The sequence below is a fragment of the Pollachius pollachius genome (genome assembly GCF_949987615.1).
Source record: "Pollachius pollachius genome assembly, chromosome: 4".
Taxonomy (NCBI): Eukaryota; Metazoa; Chordata; class Actinopteri; order Gadiformes; family Gadidae; genus Pollachius; species Pollachius pollachius.
Genome location: NC_136937.1, coordinates 6,352,354 through 6,376,362, shown reverse-complemented (window position 1 = coordinate 6,376,362; position 24,009 = coordinate 6,352,354). Strand labels below are relative to the sequence as shown.

At 48.3% G+C, this 24,009-nt stretch overlaps 1 protein-coding gene across 1 annotated transcript in view; it reads right to left on the bottom strand.

Moving 5' to 3' along the window:
- Positions 1 to 24,009, bottom strand: part of stab2 (stabilin 2) — a gene marked incomplete at both ends in the record, with an annotated part of 47,235 nt that overhangs the window by 8,109 nt on the left and 15,117 nt on the right. The window contains 33 exons of the mRNA XM_079735644.1: positions 1 to 36; positions 244 to 367; positions 985 to 1,047; positions 1,187 to 1,333; positions 1,440 to 1,529; positions 2,163 to 2,336; positions 2,858 to 2,917; positions 3,027 to 3,155; positions 4,156 to 4,311; positions 4,412 to 4,501; positions 5,095 to 5,139; positions 6,773 to 6,892; positions 6,985 to 7,056; positions 7,752 to 7,825; positions 8,248 to 8,373; positions 8,906 to 8,979; positions 9,068 to 9,125; positions 9,557 to 9,652; positions 10,075 to 10,270; positions 11,834 to 11,887; positions 12,021 to 12,149; positions 12,441 to 12,572; positions 13,426 to 13,533; positions 14,435 to 14,524; positions 15,305 to 15,488; positions 15,753 to 15,886; positions 16,561 to 16,608; positions 16,699 to 16,791; positions 17,196 to 17,294; positions 19,229 to 19,387; positions 19,731 to 19,824; positions 20,838 to 21,018; positions 21,968 to 22,079. The exon at positions 1 to 36 is cut by the window's left edge and continues 114 nt beyond it. Coding sequence (XP_079591770.1) covers positions 1 to 36; positions 244 to 367; positions 985 to 1,047; positions 1,187 to 1,333; positions 1,440 to 1,529; positions 2,163 to 2,336; positions 2,858 to 2,917; positions 3,027 to 3,155; positions 4,156 to 4,311; positions 4,412 to 4,501; positions 5,095 to 5,139; positions 6,773 to 6,892; positions 6,985 to 7,056; positions 7,752 to 7,825; positions 8,248 to 8,373; positions 8,906 to 8,979; positions 9,068 to 9,125; positions 9,557 to 9,652; positions 10,075 to 10,270; positions 11,834 to 11,887; positions 12,021 to 12,149; positions 12,441 to 12,572; positions 13,426 to 13,533; positions 14,435 to 14,524; positions 15,305 to 15,488; positions 15,753 to 15,886; positions 16,561 to 16,608; positions 16,699 to 16,791; positions 17,196 to 17,294; positions 19,229 to 19,387; positions 19,731 to 19,824; positions 20,838 to 21,018; positions 21,968 to 22,079 — 3,547 coding nt within the window. The remainder of the gene's footprint in view (positions 37 to 243; positions 368 to 984; positions 1,048 to 1,186; positions 1,334 to 1,439; positions 1,530 to 2,162; positions 2,337 to 2,857; positions 2,918 to 3,026; positions 3,156 to 4,155; positions 4,312 to 4,411; positions 4,502 to 5,094; positions 5,140 to 6,772; positions 6,893 to 6,984; positions 7,057 to 7,751; positions 7,826 to 8,247; positions 8,374 to 8,905; positions 8,980 to 9,067; positions 9,126 to 9,556; positions 9,653 to 10,074; positions 10,271 to 11,833; positions 11,888 to 12,020; positions 12,150 to 12,440; positions 12,573 to 13,425; positions 13,534 to 14,434; positions 14,525 to 15,304; positions 15,489 to 15,752; positions 15,887 to 16,560; positions 16,609 to 16,698; positions 16,792 to 17,195; positions 17,295 to 19,228; positions 19,388 to 19,730; positions 19,825 to 20,837; positions 21,019 to 21,967; positions 22,080 to 24,009) is intronic.

The following is a 24,009-nucleotide window of genomic DNA, read 5'->3' as shown; positions in this document are numbered from 1 at the left end:
GGTTACTGCAGACGGACCCTGCTCCCCCCGGGCAAGCTGGATGGACACACAGACGTTTACACACAGACGTGCACCCCCCCCCCCCCCACACACACACAAACAAACACACACACACACACACAGAATATATAAATACAATTGTTTTGTATATTGTGTATAAATATTATATATTTATATATAATATAATCTACATACAGACATACAGATGTGATTGTTAAACGAGATGACATCATATCCTCCTACCCTGGCAGTCCCGCCCATAGTAGCCCGCGCAGCATCTGGGCTGCCAATGGTTGAAGATGCAGGTGGGCTGGCAGCCAGAGTGCTCCTTGTAGGACAGCATGGGCAGGTCGCACGTCTGGAGGTCCTACAAACAGACAAGCACTCATCTCATGAGAAGAGTGAGGCGCACCAATTTCACAAGAGTGAGGCTCACTAATCTCACGAGAAGAGTGAGACGCAATAATCTCATTTAAAGAGTGAGGCACGGTAATCTCATGAGAAGAGCGAGGCACACTTATCTCACGACAAGAGTGAGGTTCACTAATCTCACGAGAAGAGTGAGGCACACTAATATCACGAGAAGAGTGAGGCACACTTATCTCATGCGAAGAGTGAGGCACACTTATCTCATGACAAGAGTGAGGTGCACTAATCTCATGAGAAGAGTGAGACAGATTCATCTCATGAGTAGAGTAAGGTGCATTATCTCATTTGAAGAGTGAGGCACAATCATCTCATGAGTAGAGTGAGGAGCATTCATCTCATCTGGAAGAGTACCTGATGAAGTCCACTAGGTCGGCTCACTTCATGCACCAAAGACGAAACCCATCTGCTCTCAGCATGGCTGACATTTCAGCGGTTGTATTGAATCCGTCGGCCACAAGCGCCGGTGCCTCCAGACCCGGACTCTGAGCCAGAGCGGAGGGCTGAACCCCTCCATGAGGAACCGACAGCGTGGAAGAACGGAACAGAACCACCTACCTTCTTTTTGGATCCGCTCGGACACTCTTTGGACGAGGGACGCCGGCAGGAGGAACAGCTCATCTGTGGCGGCGAGAGAAGGAAACGGCGATCATTTCACCATCACGCAGCCCCGCGGAACGAGCAACGACAGATCACCGACCCCCTCGCCACAGACCCCGGAGGACTCTTGAGGGCCACCGGGGGAGTCCGCACCACCCACCTTGACCTCGAAGCTGGTGTGCTCGTCGCAGCGCCCCCCCAGGCTGGGCGGCGTGAGCAGGCAGTCGATGCCGTGCGCCACCCCGACCCTGAAGGCCATGTTCCTCTGGACCACGCGACACTTCCCCTCGTTGACGAAGAGCTCCCCCTGCGGGACACACGAGGCAGCATTCGGTGACCACGACGGACGACACTATCGATCTGCGGGCCCTCGTCAGCTCTGAGGAGGACGAAGAGGGTGTGTGTCTACGTACGATGGCATCCAGTCCGCCGCGGCTGAAGCGGAGCAGCGATCCCTGCAGGCTACGGGCCGTCTCCAGGTGACTTAACTCTGGAGAGAACACCTGCAGTTGGACAGGACAGAGCATCTCTCTGAACAACACGCTGGTACATCATAATGATCAACCACTACACCAGGACACACAGCAAGGTCCTGGAAGGTACCAGGTCATACAGTAAGGTCCTGGAAGGAGACACAACCACTACACCAGGTCCTACAGTCAGGTCCTGGAAGGAGACATAACCACTACACCGGATCATACAGTAAGGTCCTTGAAGGAGACACAACCACTACACCAGGTCCTACAGTCAGGTCCTGGAAGGAGACACAACCACTATACCAGGTCCTACAGTAAGGTCCTGGAAGGAGACACAAGCACTACACCGGATCATACAGTAAGGTCCTGGAAGGAGACACAACCACTACACCAGGTCCTACAGTCAGGTCCTGGAAGGAGACACAACCACTACACCAGGTCCTACAGTCAGGTCCTGGAAGGAGACACAACCACTACACCGGATCATACAGTAAGGTCCTGGAAGGAGACACAAGCACTACACCGGGTCCTACAGTAAGGTCCTGGAAGGAGACACAAGCACTACATCGGATCATACAGTAAGGTCCTGGAAGGAGACACAAGCAGTACACCAGGTCCTACAGTAAGGTCCTGGAAGGAGGGGGTCTGAGAGAGGCCTACCTGTCTGTAGGGCACCACGTGGTACCGGACATACTCCAGCAGCTGTTCTCTGTTGTGCGGGTCGTACAGGAAGTCCCTCTGCTGCTGGGACAGGGAGGACCACGCCCGGTCGGAGGGCAGGAAGATGGTGACGGGGAGGAGGGCGTCGCCCAGCCCGTCCATCACGCCCGTCTCCTAGTAGGGACAAAGAGCAGATTCAGAACCAGTCCATCACTTAAGAACGATTCAGAACCCGTCCATCACTCAGAACCCGTCCATCACTCAGAACCCGTCCATCACTTAAGAACGATTAAAAACCCTCCGTCAATTAAGAACAGATTAAGAACCCGTCCGTCACTTAAGAACGGATCAGAAACCGTCCTCCACTTAACAGGTTCAGAACCCGTCCTTCACTTAACGGATTCAGAACCCGTCCATCACTTAAGAACCGATTATAGAACCCGTCCATCACCTAAGAACGGATTTAGAACCCGTCCATCACTTAAGAACCGATTATAGAACCCATCCATCACCTAAGAACGGATTCAGAACCCGTCCATCACTTAAGAACCGATTATAGAACCCGTCCATCACCTAAGAACGGATTCAGAACCCGTCCATCACTTAAGAACCCATCCATCACTTTATTATTAAAGTGAACCAGTGGGACTAGGATCCATTTGGACCGCATGAGGAACCAGAACGCTGGACCTCACCTCAATTAGCTTGTAGAAGCTCTTGTATCCGTTACGCCCTGCCACATCCGTCAGGTTCAGCTGCTCAGGAGAGAAGAGAGTCAGACCAACAGACCTCCAGACGGACAGACAGACCAACAGACCAACAGACCTCCAGACAAACAGACAAGAGTGTTCCTGTTGTACTTACAGGTGAGGCCGTGTGGCTCTCTCTCTTCACGCTGGGGGAGACCAGGAAGGAGTCGACCTCGTGGAGGATGCCGTTGACACTGGCCCTGTCGCTGTAGGTCACGTTAGCTTCGTTGATCAGGATGTTTCCCTGAAGACGTGAAGGTGGGAGCGAGACATCAGAGGATGTCTCCTCAAGCAAACAAACATAACTACCACTTATACAGGGACTACATGTGATCTCATTTACTTACTCACTACTTAAAGTGGTAACCTCAAAGACCTCTGTGTCGTCCTCTGTGGCCACACCTTTAGCCATAAGGGGTTCTTGTTCCCACAGATCCCAACAGTGTCGCCATCGACAACCAGTTCCTAACATTGCTAATATTGCAAACACAAGATGATGGCGCCAAGCTAGGTTAGGCTCAGTTCCAATGTCTCTGATTGTTTGTTAGCATGATAGTCGGTCTGTCTCAGAGGTACAGATGTCTAATGCTTGGAAGCAATGATAAAGGAACCTCAGAACCTCCTCCACCAGACTATAGAAGAAGTGGATCTGATGTGTAGATAGACCGCCAGGTGGGTGGGAACCTCCCCTGAGCAGGGGTCTGACCAGGTGGTCAGACCTGAGACCCCCTGGTGGTCAGAACCTGAGCAGCGGTTACCTGAGACCAGGAGGTCAGAACCTGAGACCAGGTGGTGAGAACCTGAGGAGGTGTTACCTGAGACCAGGAGGTCAGAACCTGAGCAGGTGTTACCTGAGACCAGGTGTTCAGAACCTGAGCAGGTTTAAACTGAGCAGGTGTTACCTGAGACAAGGTGGTCAGAACCTGAGCAGGTTTGACCTGAGCAGGTGTTACCTGAGACAAGGTGGTCAGAACCTCAGCAGGTTTAACCTGAGCAGGTGTTACCTTAGACCAGGAGGTCAGAACCCGAGCAGGTTTAACCTGAGCAGGTGTTACCTGAGACAAGGTGGTCAGAACCTGAGCAGGTTTAACCTGAGCAGGTGTTACCTGAGACCAGGTGGTCAGAGCCTGAGCAGGTTTAACCTGAGCAGGTGTTACCTTAGACCAGGTGGTCAGAACCTAAGCAGGTTTAACCTGAGCAGGTGTTACCTTAGACCAGGAGGTCAGAACCTGAGCAGGTGTTACCTGAGACACCCCGGTGGTCAGAACCTCCCCTGAAAGCGAGGTGAGGTTCCTGGGCACGGCGAGGTCGCTTGCGGTGAGCAGGTGGCCCATGACTATGTGGCTCTGGAGGATGTAGCCCACAGTGTCAGTCTCCCCTTTGACCAGCAGAGCTTGAATCTGGCAGGAGAGAAACTTGGTAAGGTCATCCTTTCGGACACAGAACTACCCATCCGGGAGGATACTGACGGGCGGGAGGAAGTGGTTATTATGTGCTTACTGCTTTGAATCCAGCGGAGGACGTAATTGAGTTGGGGGGGAAGACGGTGAAGGGGCCCCGGCCGTTCAGCGGGAACTCGGGCAAGGCCCTCTGGGGAACACGAAGCAGTCTTCCTCATGTAAGGCTCCTCAGTTATCAAAGGTGTGTGTTATAATAGAGGTGTGTGTTATAGAGATGTGTTTTCATAGAGGTGTGTGTGTTATCATAGGTGTGTGTGTGATCAAAAGTGTATGTTATAGAGGTGTGTGTTATCATAGAGGTGTGCGTTATAGAGGTGTGTGTTATCATAGAGGTGTGTGTTATCATAGAGGTGTGTGTTATAGAGGTGTGTGTTATCATAGAGGTGTGTGTTATAGAGGTGTGTGTTATCATAGAGGTGTGTGTTATAGAGGTGTGTGTTATCATAGACGTGTGTGTTATAGAGGTGTGTGTTATCATAGAGGTGTGTGTTATAGAGGTGTGTGTTATCATAGAGGTGTGTGTTATAGAGGTGTGTGTTATAGAGGTGTGTGTTATCATAGAGGTGTGTGTTATCATAGAGGTGTGTGTTATAGAGGTGTGTGTTATCATAGAGGTGTGTGTTATAGAGGTGTGTGTTATCATAGAGGTGTGTGTTATCATAGAGGTGTGTGTTATAGAGGTGTGTGTTATCAAAGAGGTGAGTGTGTTTTAGCGTCACTTACAACCATGTTTACGAGGAACAAAATGCTGCCCATCCTGCTCAGCTCCTGTGGATAGCAGAACATCACAGGTCGGCCAACGCATCCCAAACACTGTGGGCCCTACCTTGCATCCGGCCCAATTGACTTTCTCACTGGCGCATGTGTCGTTGCTAATTTGCAACTGGCGCAGAGCGTTCTTTTCCCTCCCGCGCCACGCGTCAGTAAATTAGGGAATGATCTTGCGCCCCAAGGGGCGGTTCGGCGAGAGGAGGAGGCGTGTTCTGGCACAAACGCTCCCTGGTGCTACTTTGCAGTTTCAGAAACCACTTGCGCCACAAACCAGGAAATACCTGGTTTAAAGTCAGAGGCGCGTTGTTCAGATGCTATTTTAAGGGCGCATGCATAATGTTGCTTGTGCACCTCGCGCATACACTTTGCTTCTCTGATCTACCTAGCCACACATTCTTGGTAAATTATTTGGGAAAGAACAGCTGATACAGCGGTAATAAGTTGTTCTTTTAAATCAATGCATCTGCAAACACCGTACAGCAAACACATATTTTCTCGACACAGACATCGTGTACTTTTAGGATTGATGAGTATTTGATTGTGAGAAAACATTGTTTTACCGCGAGTGAGTGTTAAAAAGAATGAATGAATGCGGGCACGCGTGTGTGTATGTGTAAAAGAATGAATGAATGCGGGCTCGCATGTGTGCGTCCATTTGTTTAAACACACGCTAACAGCGGTATGTAACGCATAATACAGTCCATGGCAATGTATATTAACGGGGGGACACATGCATATTAGGAACACAAGTCGATAACGATAATGCATACAATACTGAGAAGAAACGATGTTTATAATGTATTGCGTATATCATTAAATAGAACCACAGTTACCGCATATCATATATGCGTTAAGTTTTCTTTGCCGAAATTTGTTTGAGGACTCAGTATTTCTGAAGTTGTGGAAGAAAACCTTATTCCATGTGTGAATTAGGCCATATTATTTGGCCATAAACTGAGCCATTTGAAGCTTGAAATTCATGTGCATCTGTCTCATCGGAGACTGCAGACGCGCTGTCAAAATATCAACTCGTCAGATTCAAATGCGCTCATGGCTCTTAAAGGGGATGGGAGCTGGCACTCTCATTGGTTTATTGCACGTTTCGCCCAAACCACACCTACGGGTAATTAGGCTACTTCAGACCAAGCCTTTTTAGATTTGCACCGGGCGCAAGAGTCATTTTTGCGCTGGTAAAATAGCAAAATCGCCATAGAACCGTTCACAAAGCTACTTGCGCTTGGCGCTTCTCACGTGCGATTCAGACCGTTAAGATAGGGCCCCTGGTCTCTGGAGCTTCATGTCACGCCGTCCACCTCTGCCATCTAGTGGGGGCCAGTCTCTTCATCCATTCATCTCCCGTGCTCCACACACCTGTCGGCAATCCTCCATGAACACCCAGTATATCAACCCCGGTTATCCAGACAACCATCCCTAGGTCGTTGTTTCACACTTAACATGTTGCCGAACACTCGCCAGCCTTCAAGCCCCAAGTCCCGCCTTTACGTATCTGTTGATTCTCATTGGAGAGCCTTTATTTTGCTCTGTGTCAGCCTCACTCTGTGCCGAGCGTTTGGGTCCACTCGCTCTACTTCCCCATAACTCGTCCGGGGCCGCCGTCCTCTGCGCTCACCTCTCTGAGGGTTCCTTTGCAGAAGGATCCGTCTCCAACGAAGCCGCGGTGGCAGGTGCAGGTTCGAACGCCGGGAGCGGTGGTGTTACACCAGGCCCTGTGATGGCAGCCTCCGTTTTTCTGCAACGCCGGAGCAACGGCCGTCATCGGTCTGGGTCGTGTCCGGACCCCACAGTCTGAAGTTCGATGTTTGTTTGAGTTTGTACACCTACCTTGCGACAAATGTTAATCATCTTGCAAACCTGTCCATCTCCCGAATAACCATGCTGACACACACACGCCGTCTGTGGAGAGAGGAACCATCGGAACAACCGCCTGTCAAACAACGTCCGGCTCTTCGCGAGAACCTTTACCAAAAATGTTCTTCGATCGTATGGAACAACAATAAGACATGAAAAAACTGTAATGCTTTGCAGGTCCATGTGGTGTGAGTGGCACTAAGGGGTGGGAGGGGGGGCAGGAAGGGGAACCGCCTTGTCGGGTCCAGAGTGAATACAGTCCGGTTTAATGGGGTGTTAAGGGGGTATTAAGGGGCCTACCTTGTTGGGTCCAGAGTGAATACAGTCTGGTTTAATGGGGTGTTAAGGGGGTATTAAGGGGCCTACCTTGTTGGGTCCAGAGTGAATACAGTCTGGTTTAAGGGGGTGTAAAGGGGTCCCACTTGGTTGGGTCCAGAGTGAATTCTTTCTGGTTTAAGGAGCATTAAGGGGGTGTTAAGGGGGTGTTAAGGGGCCTACCTTGTTGGGTCCAGAGTGAATACAGTCTGGTTCAATGGGGTGTTAAGGGGGTATTAAGGGGCCTACCTTGTTGGGTCCAGAGTGAATACAGTCTGGTTTAAGGGGGCGTAAAGGGGTCCCACTTGGTTGGGTCCAGAGTGAATTCTTTCTGGTTTAAGGAGCATTAAGGGGGTGTTAAGGGGCCTACCTTGTTGGGTCCAGAGTGAATACAGTCTGGTTTAATGGGGTGTTAAGGGGCCTACCTTGTTGGGTCCAGAGTGAATACAGTCTGCCTTCTCGTGGCAGTGGGCAGTTCCTTGGGCACACGCGTCGATCTCTGACACAAACACAAAATGGAGGCTTAGGGTTAGCCTCCATACATACACGTATATGTGTATGTTAAGTCTAGAACATACACATATACAGTATGTGTATGATATAGAATGATCAATACTAGTTTTTTAATGGTCATCTTCTAATCATCTTATTTCAAATATATTGTTGTTATATAAATGCAAAAGAAATCCAAAAACTCTAAATGGGTTATGAATTCAATTTTTTTTCCACAATGCAGAAAACAATTTGTATTGAAAATACAGGAAAAGACCTCCATGCGTTTATTTTTGTCTTCATATTTACTTACTTATTTATCTTTGCACCATTCCCCAAACATTACGTCGATGGTGCTTGCCGCGTAATCTTGTGTTCTGACATACCTCAGAAACGAATAAAGCTTTGCGCTTCGGTCTGGGTGCTTACCCATGCAGACCAGACCGTCCCCCTGGTACCCGGGCAGACACACGCAGTCCCTCCGGCCTGGCTTGGTCCGCTTGCACAGCGCATGGGGGCTGCAGTGACCGTTGGCCCCCCTGCAGGGGTCTATCGCTGCAGACAGGACCCGGGGCGACACAAGGACTCATCAAGACCACAACCCAGCAGGACCAAGCCCACGTTCTAACGCTGCCGAGTCTCAACTTAAACGTGATGTAGGCAAGCATTCTAAGGCTGTATAGGGCACCTTTAATAACACTAGCATATATAATCGCTCTTTAATGTTACCTACTACACTTTTAATAATACTTGTTTAGATAATAGCTCTTTAATGTTACCTACTACACCTCTAATAATACTAGTATATAAAATAGCTCTTTAATGTACAGCTCCTTTAATACTAGTATATACAATAGCTCTTTTATTGTACAGCTCCCTTAATGCTAGTATATACAATAGCTATTTTAATGTACAGCTCCTTTAATACTAGTATATGCAATAGCTCTTTAATGTTACCTATTACACTTTTAATAATACAAGCATATATAATAGCTCTTTAATGTACAGCTCATTTAATACTAGTATATATGATAGCTCTTTAACCTTACCACCTTTAATACATTCCATCTTTTAAAAAATTCCTTACCTCTGCAGTCAGTACCGTTGCCCTCAAACCAAGCAGCACAGACGCACTGCATCTGGGACATCTTGGTGATACAACTTAAAAACAAGGGGGAAAAAACTCTCATGTTTAGGTTTTTCGACCAATCGGAAGACTCTTAACATCCATGGGAGAGATGTCACCTACTTTGCACTGGTATGGCACTTGGCCGCTCCACACAGCTCGTCAGCACCGGAGTCCACCTCTGGGGAAAAAAGATGAAGGTCACCTTCACTAGCAGAGGCTAACCGATCAATCACATACTTTCACTTGTCTCTCGGCTGCTAGCAGAGGCTAACACCAAGAGCTAACCGATCAATCACATACTTTCACTTGTCTGACGGCTGCTAACAGAGGCTAACACTGAGAGCTAACTGATCATTCACATACTTTCACTTGTCTGTCGGCTGCTAGTAGAGGCTAAAACCAAGAGCTAACTGATCATTCACATACTTTCACTTGTCTTACGGCTGCTAACAGAGGCTAACACTGAGAGCTAACCGATCATTCACATACTTTCACTTGTCTTACGGCTGCTAACAGAGGCTAACACTGAGAGCTAACCGATCATTCACATACTTTCACTTGTCTGTCAGCAGAGGCTAACCCCCACTCGCTATTTGAATGTTATCATACTTTCGTCACAGTGGATTCCCTTCCACCCGACCTCGCACACGCAGGTCCCGTCCCCCAGGGGCCCGTCCATGCATCGGCCGCTCTGACACAAGCAGTCTGAAGGTGGAGACAGAATACAGGGAGCCTTGAACGTAGAGGAAGTGAAACAGCATCAGAAGACCCCAGATACGATTCAACAGCTAGCCGCCTGGATAAAAGTTATGCAGCGATTTCTTTCCTTTCCTGTCCAATAACTTTCCTTCTCGCCATCTACATTTGTTTCTTTAATTTACTTACATACATGTTTACTTAAAGCTGCAAGTACCGTTTCTACTGAGGCTGTTCATGGCATTAAAAACATTGTTTTCACTATAGAACGGTTGATTGTGGTCCACATTACGCTCAAGTATCTGTAGTTCTAAGTCGAGTCACTAGAGGCTGCCAAAGGGAAACATACACACTGCAGCTTTAAGTGTATCACTGTAGTATTACTGGTTCTCTGCATTTCCGCTTTGTTTGCGGTTCAGTGATGGTGGTACCTTGGTCACAGTGAACCCCGTACTTCCCTGCGACGCAGGATTCACACGCGGTTCCGTTGAAGAACGGCTGGCAGGTGCAGCGCCCGGTTCCTTTGATCCCGTCATCGCACGCCCCCTGACCCGCGCAGACCTGGCCGTCGTACCCGGGACACGGCTCACAGTACCGCCCAAAGAACCCGGCGCAGCAGCGCGGCAGCTGCGGACAGACGGGTGGCCATTTTGTCACTCTGTTCATGCTGAGCCACATGCTAACAGATAGATGTGGCTCACCATGTCTCTCTGTTCATGGTGAGCCACATGCTAAAAGAGAGCATGTCTATCTGTCCCCCCGGACAGAGTGGGGAACAGGAACATGTGGAGGCATTTACATTTATATTTACATGCTTTTATCCAGAGCGACCTACAATTACATTGTAGGTCAAATGTACACAAGTACATTTGTCAGAAGAAAGAGAAACAACAATATATCGCTGTCGGTACAGGATGCTTATAGAACCAAATGCCCAGCACTAACAATCTCTAGGCTAACCACTTCCCTGTATACAACAAAGATAGCTAGGATAAGACGCTACACAATGCTAAGTACTATTTTTAAATGCCAGGACGGAAGACATACAATAAATAAGTGGCAGGGTGTATAACATACAATAAGTGTGTAAGAGGGGTTGGGGGGGTAAGGGGGGACTATGCAAAATCCAGGGGAACTCTGAACATTTAAGCGTCGACATCTGTCTACCGATGCAGTGTTTAAAAAAACCTTCTGGAGAGGTTGACCTTCACGCGGGTCCAACTTACAAAATCTTTCGATATTCTCCTTAATTCTTAATTCTATTCGCCTGAATCTGTCAACGTTTGAAACATCGGGGCCGGTATGTTTGGGTTCCGCTGGACGTTTGCTAGGGGAACCAGCCCAGAAGGCGGTCCCTCGCCACTCACATCCACGGTTTTCACACAGGTGGTATTGCAGCCGTAGAAAATCATGAGTTGACCTTCGAATGTCGGCTGCCTTCTGCAGGGTCTCACCGGCGTGTTCCTCTGCAAGTAGAGAAATCCATATTCCATCAGTAAGGAGTAACCCTGCCTGGGACCCTTTGACACGGTGATGGAACATCTATCGGTGAGGGACATGAACCCAGCTCCTGTTCTACCGCTCTGTGTAGTGTTTCATGGGCGGCAGTGGCTCAGGTGGTAGAGCAGGCTGACTGGTAAACGGGAGGTTGTCAGTACGATCCCCGGCTCCTCCTAGCCGAGTCTCGAGGTGTCCCTGAACACCTCACCTTAACTCCCGAACGAGGTGGCTGTCGCCTTGCATGGTTGACTCCGCTGTGAATGTGTGTATGTATGTATGTCATTTTGGATAAAAGCATCTGCTAAAAGCCCTAAATGTAAATTTCAGTGTAGACGCTACTCCATCACACAGAGATATGGTCGCAGTTATTAAACAGGGTTTAGTAGGAGAGTTTGTCTTCAAATCTCTGTAGCTTCAGCCATAGCCTTCAGATATTAGCTTCATGCTTACAGGACAGCACCTCAGCGTGTCGGAGGCCGACCCCATCTCCCCACGCCCAGAGAGACAGCCAGGGACAGATGACAGACAGGGATGATCAACATATGTAATATGTACAATAAAACCTTGGAGGAACTGGACCTGGGTTGCATTGTGAACCAACAGACGTTTCATAACGATATCAAAGTGTTTGAGGCTAACTCGTTAAAATGAACTTTGGGATCGATGTGTCAGAAGTGTAAGGACTCTCACCTTGGGTGTGCCTCCGTGGGGGCACTGGGGGGCCACACAGTCCAAGCAGGAGCCCTTCTCAGAGGAACACATGAGGAAACGTACAGTGAGGATGAGGAACCTAGTCCAGTGTTCCTCTCACGGCGGTTGGAGTGTCGTGGCCCGGTCGAGGGAACCGGTGTGTGAGACGTTTGAAAGCTGTGCTCACCACCAGGTCCACGGTGCGCATGGTGTCGCAGCGGTTCCGGTTGATCTTCAACACCGAGGCGAGGCCGTGGACCACGCCTTTAGCCGTCAGGAGGTTGGACACGTTCAGCTGGGCGCTGTTCACCAGCAGCTGAGAGGAGAAGGGAGTGCAGGAGGTCAGCAGGTCAGGAGGTCAGGAGGAGAGGAGGTCACGGGGTCAGGAGTAGCTCCTCTAGCAAACCGAGGGTTGCTGGTTCTATCCTGGCTCCTGGCTGAGTGTGGAGGTGTCCCTGAGCATGACCCCTGACCCCTGACCCCTGACCCTACCTGCTCCTGGCCGGCGAACTGATCCCAGGCAGGGTCAACAACGGCTTTGATTGGCCAGAGGAGAGGAAGGCCTTCCATGTATGCAGTGAGGATGAGGAGTCCAGCGGGACGGTACCTTTCCATCTCTGGGGAAGATGGCCAGCAGGTAGGAGAACCCCAGCATAGTCTTCTTGTATCCAGCGGCCTTCAGCTCTGTCTTCAGGAGCCGCTCAAAGAGCAGGACGTGGTAGCGTGTGGTGTTCACATCCTGCAGGACCAGTGTTGGGGAGTAATGGAATACATGTACCAGCGTTACGTATTCAGAATACAAATTATAGCTAACTGTATTCCGTTACAGTTACAATTTAAATAGTTGGTATTTAGAATACAGTTACATTGTTGAAATCAATGGATTACATGACGATACTTCTGTTTCAGCAGTTTATTCGTGCTTTCACACCAACAGCATTTAGTGCGCACTAAACGAGTTTGGTCCCTTGGTTCGGTACGTTTGCGTTGGTGTGAATGCAACCACCTCACTTCGATGTGAACCAAATCAGCCGGCCGAGACCTCCCTGAACAGCTGGTCTCGGTTCGCTTCCAAACGAACCCTTATAGTCTTTGTTCCATTACAGCAAATTATAAAAAAATAGTGCACCTTCAGGGAGACTTGGGCCTAACACATTCAGCCAGTTTGAACAGAAGAACACACCAGAATAGGCCTGTTTAGTAAGCAGGATTTGATGCCGCATTCCTACACTTATAAAATGCAATTCAATGTGGAAGTAATCCACATTGAATTGCAGAATACAATACTCTTTTGATTGAGTGATGAATCGGAATACGTTACATATTACATTTTTGGGCATGTATTCTGTATTCTGAAACTGGATACATTTTAAAAGTATCCTTCCCAACACTGTGCAGGACAGACACAACGTTACACTCCTCAGAGCTGATGAGTGAGTGATAAGGTGTCTGGACTAAAGTAAAGAACAGAACAATGCATTTAAGATAAAGGACACACACACACAGTCACACAGACACACACAGTCACACACACAGTCACACACAAGAACACACAAGAGCAATCAGGAAAACACACACACACACACACTAACCAGGACATTGGCAGACGTTGCGCTTAGGTAGTCTCTCACAGCGCTGTCTATCGGGGCGAAGACGGTGTACTCCTCGGCCTGCTCGATCACATCCGTCAGGTTGTGTTGCTGAGGAGAAGAACACAGAGGACTCAAGGAACATCTGGAGAACGAAGAGGAGTCAGAGAACATCTGGAGAACGAAGAGGAGGCAGAGAACGTCTGGAGAACGAAGAGGAGGCAGAGAACGTCTGGAGAACGAAGAGGAGGCAGAGAACGTCTGCAGAACGAAGAGGAGGCAGAGAACGTCTGGAGAACGAAGAGGAGGCAGAGAACATCTGGAGAACACAGAGGAGGCAGAGAACATCTGGAGAACACAGAGGGGGCAGAGAACATCTGGAGAACGAAGAGGAGGCAGAGAACATCTGGAGAACGAAGAGGAGTCAGATAACATCTGGAGAACGAAGAGGAGGCAGATAACATCTGGAGAACACAGAGGAGGCAGAGAACATCTGGAGAACGAAGAGGAGGCAGAGAACATCTGGAGAACACAGAGGAGTCAGATAACATCTGGAGAACGAAGAGGAGGCAGAGAACATCTGGAGAACACAGAGGGGTCAGATAACATCTGGAGAACAAAGAGGAGGCAGAGAACATCTGGAGAATGAAGAGGAGGCAGAGAACATCTTGAGAACAGAGAAGACTCAGATACATCTGGTGAAAACACAGAGGACTCAGAGAACATCTGGAGCTTCTCAGTGCAGCTTTTTGCTCCACAAAGTAGAAGGTTTCTCAGGAATGAAAGACGCCCGGCAGAGCCCATGCTTACAGGAAAAAGTTCTCAATCGTTTGACTCTGGTCCACCTCTGCCCCCCCCCCCCCCCAAACCAGGATCTCCGACCACATACTGATGCCGCTACAACTCCGGCCACTAGGGGGTGCTGATGGGAGAACTGACCCCATGCAGGTTTAATATCCAGTAAATGAATGAGACGCTCGATGGGGTGCATAAGAGGAGGAGGAGGACGTACGATGAGGGCGGCCCGGAACAGGGAGAACTCGGGTCTCAACGCCAACAGCTCCAGGAGTCCCTCGCTGCGTGCCCTCTTTGGGACTAGAACCTGCAGACACATGAAACACGTCAGACACACACGACACACACATTGTGTACATGCGACAGTGTGTACAGGAGAGGACCCTGCATAGCCTCCTCCCTAACCCCCCACAGCACCTCTGTACGTCCTGCACACTAAATTAGTACATAGCATCTTGTAGCATCTTAGCTATCTTTGTTGTATACGGGGAATATATATACCCAGGGTGTGATTTGCCGGTGGGGATGGTGGGGATTATCCCCCCCTCTGGTTTACACGTCCTACCCTCTGCTGAATTATTTTTATCCTCGTGGGGATAAAAATTATGCCCCCCACCCAAAGTATTTTCACCATTGCATCGTAATAATTAACAACCAAAATACACAGGGTCCGTCTTCATTTTGAAACATTTTAAAATGTTTCTCAAAATTATCCCCCCCTCTGGTTTTTTCACAAATCGCACCCTGTATATACCTACACATATATATATACCTACAGCGATATATTGTTGTTTCTCTCCTCCTGACAAATGTTCTTATTATAAGTCGCTTTGGATAAAAGCGTCTGCTATATGCCGTAAAGGTAAATGTATTATTTGTACATGTTTCCAATTATATCCCATCAATCTGAAGAATTGCTCAAACATGAGTAACATTTACATTTATATTTAGGGCATTTAGCAGACGCTTTTATCCAAAGCGCCTCACTAGCTAGGATAGGATGCTACAGAATGCTAAGTGCTATTTTGTTATGCGATACACTGTTACACACGAACCCAGTGGAGCTGGACCCCCGCTGGCTGCGTACCTTATCGATGACGTGGATCAGTCCGTTGGTGGCGGCCACGTTGGCCAGTGTGATGGTCGCCCCCCCTATGGTCACAGCCTGGGAGGTCTCGCCCACAGAGAGGGAGGTGTTGAGGAGGGAGGTGACCGGCGAGGTGGACGCCATGAGGCGAGACAGCGTGTAAATCCCCTCGATCACATGGTTCCTGTCAGGAATCATGATAACAATGTGTTAGGTATCTATTTAGGGTTGTTGGTTTTTTGAAGGCCCTTTTAATGATATTTTTTATTTTTTATGTTTGTAAAAACAGAAAAAAAAAAAAATTATATTGTTTTTTTTTCTAAATTAATATGGGAGCTTAAGCAGTGCTGCAGACATTACATTTCTTTCACTCCTGTCAGGAAATCCAACACGGCAGATATCAGGCCTGAAGACGCACTCGGGATGAAAATCCTCTGACTGGTCTTACCGGATCATGCTAGGAAGGTTTCCCTTGGTGGTCCAGAAGCTCTTGTCGTCTTCAGCCAGGCTCTGGATGGCTGAGGAGGTGGGCACCAGGAGGGTGAGGTTCTGCTCTGACAGAGACTGGCCCAGATCTGCAGCCTGGGGTGGGGAACGTAAGCTGTATGAGTCTAGTCCTCGGTCCCAGGTCCAGTCTCAGTGGGCCTCACAGAACCCCCATTACACAACCCCAGCGCCCCAATCCTCAGGCCTCCTAAGGACCTGAGGGAGAACTGTCCAATCCCAGAGGAAGAACCCAGGAGAGAGAACCTAGGAGAGGGACCCAGGAGAGGGAACCCAGGAGAGGGAACCCAGGAGAGGGAACCCTAAAGAGGAAACCTTGGAGAAGGAACCAAGGAGAGGAAACCCTGGAGAAGGAACCCAGGAGAAGGAATCAAAGGAGAGAGAGAACCGAGGAGAAGGAGCCCTGGAGAGGGAACCCTGGAGAGGAAACACAGAAGAGGGAATCCAGGCGAGGTAACCCAGGAGAAGGAACAAAGGAGAGAAACCCTGGAGAAGGAACCAAGGAGAGAAACCAGGAGAGGGAACCCAGGAGAGGAACCCAGGAGAGAAACCAGGAGAGGGGACCCTGGAGAAGGAACCCAGGAGATGGGATCCTCCCTCCAGGGGCGTGAGGAGGCTCAGGGCCATGAGGGACGGACGTAGCGGTAGGATAACAAGAACAACACAAAGTACACACACAGAGTACAAGTCAAATTAAGCTGTTGGAAGTACAAAGTGAGTAGTGAGTGTGGATGAAGGAACGGGTCACTCACTTTCACCCATGAGAGGAACTCTGAGGCGTCTGGAATAGCGATCAGCTCCTGGCACCAAGCAGAGAAAGAGGGTTTAATATCACATGACGGAAGAGGTGGTGGTGATGTTTTGTAACGATAATCTGATCGTGGTCTGACCTGTTCCACCGTGCCGTAGCAAACTTCTCCGTCGCCAGCGTATCCGTCCTCACAGACACATCCCCACTGGCCAGAGACAAACTGGCATGTGGCCTGCAGTCACATAAGAATCAACTTCAGGACTTACTTTAGCTTTAAGTACAGATTCAAAGTCTGAACCTCTTACTGTTTATTTGATATGGATATAGCAATTACATTGGACAGACCAGATGCATTGTTTAAGCGTTTTAGTACAAATGCTAATTCACAACACTTGTACTATAGCTTTAAAGTACAAACCTCTTACTCTCTATCTGTAAATGATACAGATAATAGTCTGAACTTGTTACTGCAGCTTTAAATGATACAGATAATAGTTTAAACTTGTTACTGTAGCCTTAAATGATACAGTTAATAGTCTGAACTTCTTACTGTAGCTTTAAATAATACAGATTCATAATGTGGTGTGCACTGATGGATTATGGCTGATAGAGTTCATGTAGGGTTGGTTCACTCACTTGATAATGACAACCTCGTCCATTCTGGAACACACACAGGTTGGCCGGTTCACAGTCGATGCCGTTTCCTTGGTAACCCGTCTTACACATGCAGTCACTCTAGGAAGACAGAAAGCTCAATTAATAACAGTGGTGGGCCGTCAAAATCTAAATAATATATATACATTATTTTTTCCAAATGACATTAATTTGTGTCTGAACGCATCTTAATTCCATATTTTTTTCAGTACTTACAACATAATTCCAGGAGGAAAACCGTTTTTTTTTGTAAGGCTGAGCTCAGCTGAATAACGCATCACAGCTAGGTTACATGGACCAGCGGGGCCAGCACTAAAAGTATTGCTAGCCTTTCGCTGAAGCTGCCAACTCCCTCTTGGATAATAAATTTGACTGACGTGTGTAATCAGCCAATCAAATATTGATGTGTAATTAATAGGATGCCCTCAGGGCCCAGCAATATGCCGGCGCTGGCGCCCGGTGATGTCATCAGCGAAATTTGAATCTTTGGCGGTACAGAGTTGATAGTGAACACAGCACCTAGCGATCCTGTTTCTGATCTCCTTCGTTTGCCTTTTTCAAGGCGATCGTTTGGAGAGAAGACAGATTTAATTTCAAGAGGAAGACCTACACCGAGGCTGGATGGGCTGACCCAGGCCGGTAAAGGTTTTGTGCGACACTTTACAGAGTGCAACTACAGCCGCTATGACTGGCTAACGTCTAGCACCGTTTAGAACAAGCTATTCTACTGGCCGTGTTTGTGGTTCAACATCAGTGAGGGGACATGGAACAGCGCCGGATTTAGCAGTCTTAACAGCTTCACCAAGGCAGCTTTAAAACATCAGGCCATGGGTGATGGGTGAGTTTTACTTTGCACTGTGTAGGAGCGATAATGTTGTTGTGATACTTTAGTTTATAACGCATTTCTTTTTAATGGTTGGAAACACAAATATATTGCTGGAATTTGGGCAGTAGGCTTGATGGTAATGCTGTGTGTGGATGCCGCTTAATAAGCATATTAAATGAACCTGTTCACAATTACTCCTGTGGGCTTAATATTCTGGCTGGAATAGCTGTTGTAAAATATATGTCATAAAGGCGTACTTGTATGTTTCATTTTTGTTAATGAACTGGCGTTGCACTTGTAATATTGTCGCTATAGGCTACTTTATTGAATCTGTTGAAGTTGCGAAAGCATCCGGTGAAAATAACAATAACTGTGAACACTTGTTTTTGTGTCATGTGTGTGATGTGCAATCTAGTTGCGGAGTGACATAAGGAAAGATCTGATGGTGATGCTGCATTACTCTAGCTCTGCGGTAATGCAAAGTGGTGTGCGTGTACGCTGTTGTTGTTGCTGAAGATCAACTGTCTTGTGGTGGATGTTATGCAGTAGCACATATTGTGGCTGTGTTGGCTGTATTGGCACCTAATATGAAATTTGTGTGCATGTCTGAGTGTTTGGGGGTTGGCCGTTGGTGGAGTTCGTTACTGAAGGCCCTGACTTAAACCCCACGGTACGCAACTGATTAATAATGAATAAATGATTGCATATTTATTGTATGGATATATTCCTAGAGATAGCGTTGATGCAGTCCTACTATGTTACAGTAGAACCTCTGACCCAGCAGTCCTACTGTGTTACAGCAGAACCTCTGATCCAGCAGTCCTACGGTGTCACAGCAGAACCTCTGATCCAGCAGTCCTACTGTGTTCGAGCAGTGAGTGATGAACCTTTCAGAAGGAGATTTTTAGCATTTTAAGTCTTCAGGGGGTTGATTTGAAACCTTTACAGACACTTTTTAGTTTACTACTGGTGGCCGAGTTTGTGATCGCTGTCAGCCAATCACACGCTTTCAGACCCCTGCCTCCAGCACCGTGATTGGTCAAGGTCAAATATGAAGCAAAAGACAAAGAAAGGCCCTGTTCACCCTAATCTGGGATCAGACTTTAAACCATGAACCCAAAGCTGTTCTTCCAGATGACTGATCTGAGATGTGATTCCTGAGACTAGAGGCCTCGTCTCCCATCCTGACCTGGCCGGGACCGATGTAGATGCAGGAGGCATTTCCGTGGCAACCTCCTCTTCCAGGGCCGTTGCAGTCGTTGATTGGCTGGCACTCGTCCTGGTCCAGGGCCCAGCCCTTCAGACACTGGCAGACGTGTGTTTTGGGGCCCGTCTTTATGCACTTGGCCTTCAGTGAGGAGGGAGTGAGGGCGTGAGGGAGTGAGAGAGTGAAAGATTGAGAGAGTGAATGAGCCTCAAATTCACATAGTTCTGTTCTTATGACTTCACTTAACCTCTTTCCCGCAAGAAGTATTCTGACTGCTTTAATGTTCACTCAGTAGTTCATGTTAATGTTCACTCAGTAGTAAATGTTGACGTTCACTCAGTAGTAAAGGTTGACGTTCACTCAGTAGTAGATGTTAATTTTCACTCAGTAGTAAATGTTAGTGTTCACTCACTGGTACATGTAGACGTTCACTCAGTAGTACATGTTGAAGTTCACTCAGTAGTACATGTTAATGTTAACGTACATTTCTGCCGCAGCCTCCTCTCGATGGGAAGGCACACGGGTCTCGTTCCACACACATGATCCCGTCGCCCCGGTAACCGGGCTTGCAGACACACCTGCGAGAAGCAACAGCAGATTCATATTCACAGGATAGACTCTCTACCCCCGAACCCCCAGAGCAGTAGAAGGATCGGGTTTGTTTGTATTAGGAGTCATCTGTTGGAGGACCATAGGCATGACATTACAGATAATATGCCTCTTTAGTATATGCTACACGTGAACCTCCTAAGATGGCGCAATTTGATTGGTTCGCTATCTCGGGATATTGGGCAATATCCCATGATTGAGATCTCAAACTTGGGATATTGTTTTCATCACCGGTCGTCTCGTCACGCTAATAAAAACAAATAAACCGCTAATAAAAACGAATAAATCCCGGCAAAAAGTGTTACTGTGGTGACCCACAACAATAATAAAGACATTCACCAAGGGACTGTTCCTTTAAGGAAAAGGGTTTTGGGATAATAGTTCCGGTTGACGACAGTTCGGGTTTACGGGTGTTCTGGTTTATGGCAGTTACGTTTTGAACTCATGCTGGAGTAACTTGTTTTGAACGAAGTGTAGAGTAAAGCTGACTCGACCCATCTCCGTCTCTTGTCTCGTCATTTACCGCATTACCATGTTTATTTTTTGAGTGTTCACGTGTAGTACATGCTAAAACAATTATTCACCTCAGGCTCCGTGAATATTCACTTTGACGAATAATTGTTAATTACGGTTCATTATAGCGGTTTGTATAACATCGAACTTTATTTATATTGTGCCTTTCATGCAAAATTGCAACACAAGGTGCTCAACGACACAATAAAAATAAATAAGAATAAATAAAAAAGTAAAACGGATTAAGAGAACGCTGAGCTTAATAGGAATGTTTTAAGGTTCGTTCTAAAGGTGTTCACAGTGTCAAATCAGGGTCAACATGTGTCCTGTAGTCTACTCTCTAGCATCTTATTCAGGTCCTGACTCCAGGGCTGGGGTGACCACGTGACAGGATCACCTCCACCTCTTGGTTCATGGGTCATTAATCAACTGATAAACGCTCCATCCGCGGGGCGGCAGCTCCACCTACTGGGCCTGCCCCTGGCTGAAGTCACAGTCGGCGTTGGCGTGGCAGAAGTGGACGTTGGGTCCGCAGGCCTGCGTGTGTCTCTCGCAGTGGGCCCCTGTGTAGCCAGGCAGGCAGGAGTCCGGGCGGCAGCGGCCGTCGGAGTCGGGCCGGTTGTCACAGGTACCCTGTAGGCAGGGGCAGGCTGGGGCAGAGGGGCAGGACATGAACATAGAGGGCCTTTAACAGACGCTTTAATCCAAAATGATTTAAAATAAGTACATTTGTCAGAAAAAAAGAGATACGACAATCTATCGCTGTCGGCGCAGTAAGGATGTTCATGGAACCAAGTGCCAAGCACTAACAACTGCTAGGTTAACCCATTCCCTGTACACAACACACATTCCCTGTTCCCTGTGCTCTAACGCTAAGCTGCACTATGAGCATAGTCGGGACGATCAAAGGCTAGATGTGATTTATGACTTTAATTAATGCCTATTGCTTGGCAATTCATTAATTTTTGAATGTGTTGTGAACACATTATGTTGAAAATGTGTAACGACGTGTGAATGAATGTGTGTGTGTGAAGGTGTGTATGGGTGTGTAGATGAATGGATGATGTGAGTGACTCCTTGTAGGTGAATGAATGGATGATGAATGAATGGATGAATGTGAGTGACTCCTAGTAGGTGAATGAATGGATGAATGTGAGTGACTCCCAGTAGGTGAATGAGTGGATGGGTGTAAGAGACTCCTTGTAGGTGAATAAATGGATGAATTGAGTGACTCCAAGTCGGTGAATGCATGGATGATGAATGAATGATGGATGATGTGAGTGACTCCTGGTAGGTTAATGAATGGATGATGAATGGATGATGTAAGTGACTCCCAGTGGTGAATAAGTGGATGAATGTGAGTGACTCCTAGTAGGTGAATGAATGGATGATGTGAGTGACTCCCAGTTGGTGAATGAGTGGATAAATGTGAGTGACTCCTTGTAGGTGAATGAATGGATGATGTGAGTGACTCCCAGTAGGTGAATGAGTAGATTCATGTGTTTGACTCCTAGTAGGTGAATGAGTGGATGAATGTGAGTGACTCCCGGTCGATGCGTGGCTGCAGTGTGTGTCCCCAGGGGGCGACCGGTCACCTACTTCTGCTGCAGCCCGGGCCGTACTTGTTGGAGAGGGTGCAGTAGTGACATCGGGACCCTCTGAAGCCCGGCCTGCAGACACACGTCCCGTTACCCGCCAGACCCTCCACGCACTGGGGACAGAGGGAGGGTTACACACACACACACACACTGAGGACACACACTGGGGACAGAGGGAGGGTTACACACACACACACACTGAGGACACACACTGGGGACACAAGGAGGGTTACACACTACAGACACACTGAGGACACACACTGGGGACACAGGGAGGGTTACACACTACAGACACACTGGGGACACACACTGGGGACACAGGGAGGGTTACACACTACAGACACACTGAGGACACACACTGGGGACACAGGGAGGGTTACACACTACAGACACACTGAGGACACACACTGGGGACACAGGGAGGGTTACACACTACAGACACACTGAGGACACACACTGGGGACACAGGGAGGGTTACACACTACAGACACACTGAGGACACACACTGGGGACACAGGGAGGGTTACACACTACAGACACACTGAGGACACACACTGGGGACACAGGGAGGGTTACACACTACAGACACACTGAGGACACACACTGGGGACACAGGGAGGGTTACACACTACAGACACACTGAGGACACACACTGGGGACACAGGGAGGGTTACACACTACAGACACACTGAGGACACACACTGGGGACACAGGGAGGGTTACACACTACAGACACACTGAGGACACACACTGGGGACACAGGGAGGGTTACACACTACAGACACACTGAGGACACACACTGGGGACACAGGGAGGGTTACACACTACAGACACACTGAGGACACACACTGGGGACACAGGGAGGGTTACACACTACAGACACACTGAGGACACACACTGGGGACACAGGGAGGGTTACACACTACAGACACACTGAGGACACACACTGGGGACACAGGGAGGGTTACACACTACAGACACACTGAGGACACACACTGGGGACACAGAGGGTTACACACACACTGAGGACACACACTGGGGACACAGGGAGGGTTACACACACACACTGGGGACACAGGGAGGGTTACACACACACACTGAGGACACACACTGGGGACTAAGGGGGGGGTTACACACACACACACACACACACACACTGAGGACACACACTGGGGAGACGGAGGGTTACACACACACACTGAGGCCACACACTGGGGAGACAGGGAGGGTTACACACACACACACACACACTGAGGACACACACTGGGGACACAGGGAGGGTTACACACAAACACACACACTGAGGACACACACTGGGGAGAAAGGGAGGGTTACACACACACACACACACACTGAGGACACACACTGGAGACACAGGGAGGGTTACACACAAACACACACACTGAGGACAGAAACTGGGGACAAAGGGAGGGTTACACACACACACACACACACTGAGGACACACACACTGGGGACACAGGGAGAGTTACACACACACAGGCTGTGTCTCAACTCAGGGGACACATCATTCGAAGGCCGATTGCGCCACTGCAACGCGTCAAGGCTGTCCCATTTCGATGGCTCCTTCAAATGCGGGCGACAAATGCAGCCTTCTTTACCCGGATTTAAGGATCCACCGGCTGGATCCTTCACGGCCCAAAATATCCCAAGATTCATTGCGCGTTGTATTTTTTCAGAAATGGCGTCGGAGAGAGCGGAAGCGGCAGCTGCAGAAAATTACATATTTAATGACAAAACTATGTAAAAACATTTTTTTACATTAAAATAAAGTTGGGACTATTTTAAATTTGTAACTTTATTGTCAAAGTTCAATGACATTAACACGAGCCATATAACGTTTAACTAATTAACGTTATATTTTATATAATTATTATATAACGGATCCAAATTTCTCCTCCGCCGTCCGGTTTGAACCGCAGCTGTCAGGGTTGCTAGGTGACAGGAGCGGCGGGTCGTCACGCAAGGTAAAGGGTGTTAACGGCTTGTTACGCAAACTGGAAATGCTCCGTAGGCCAGACCGT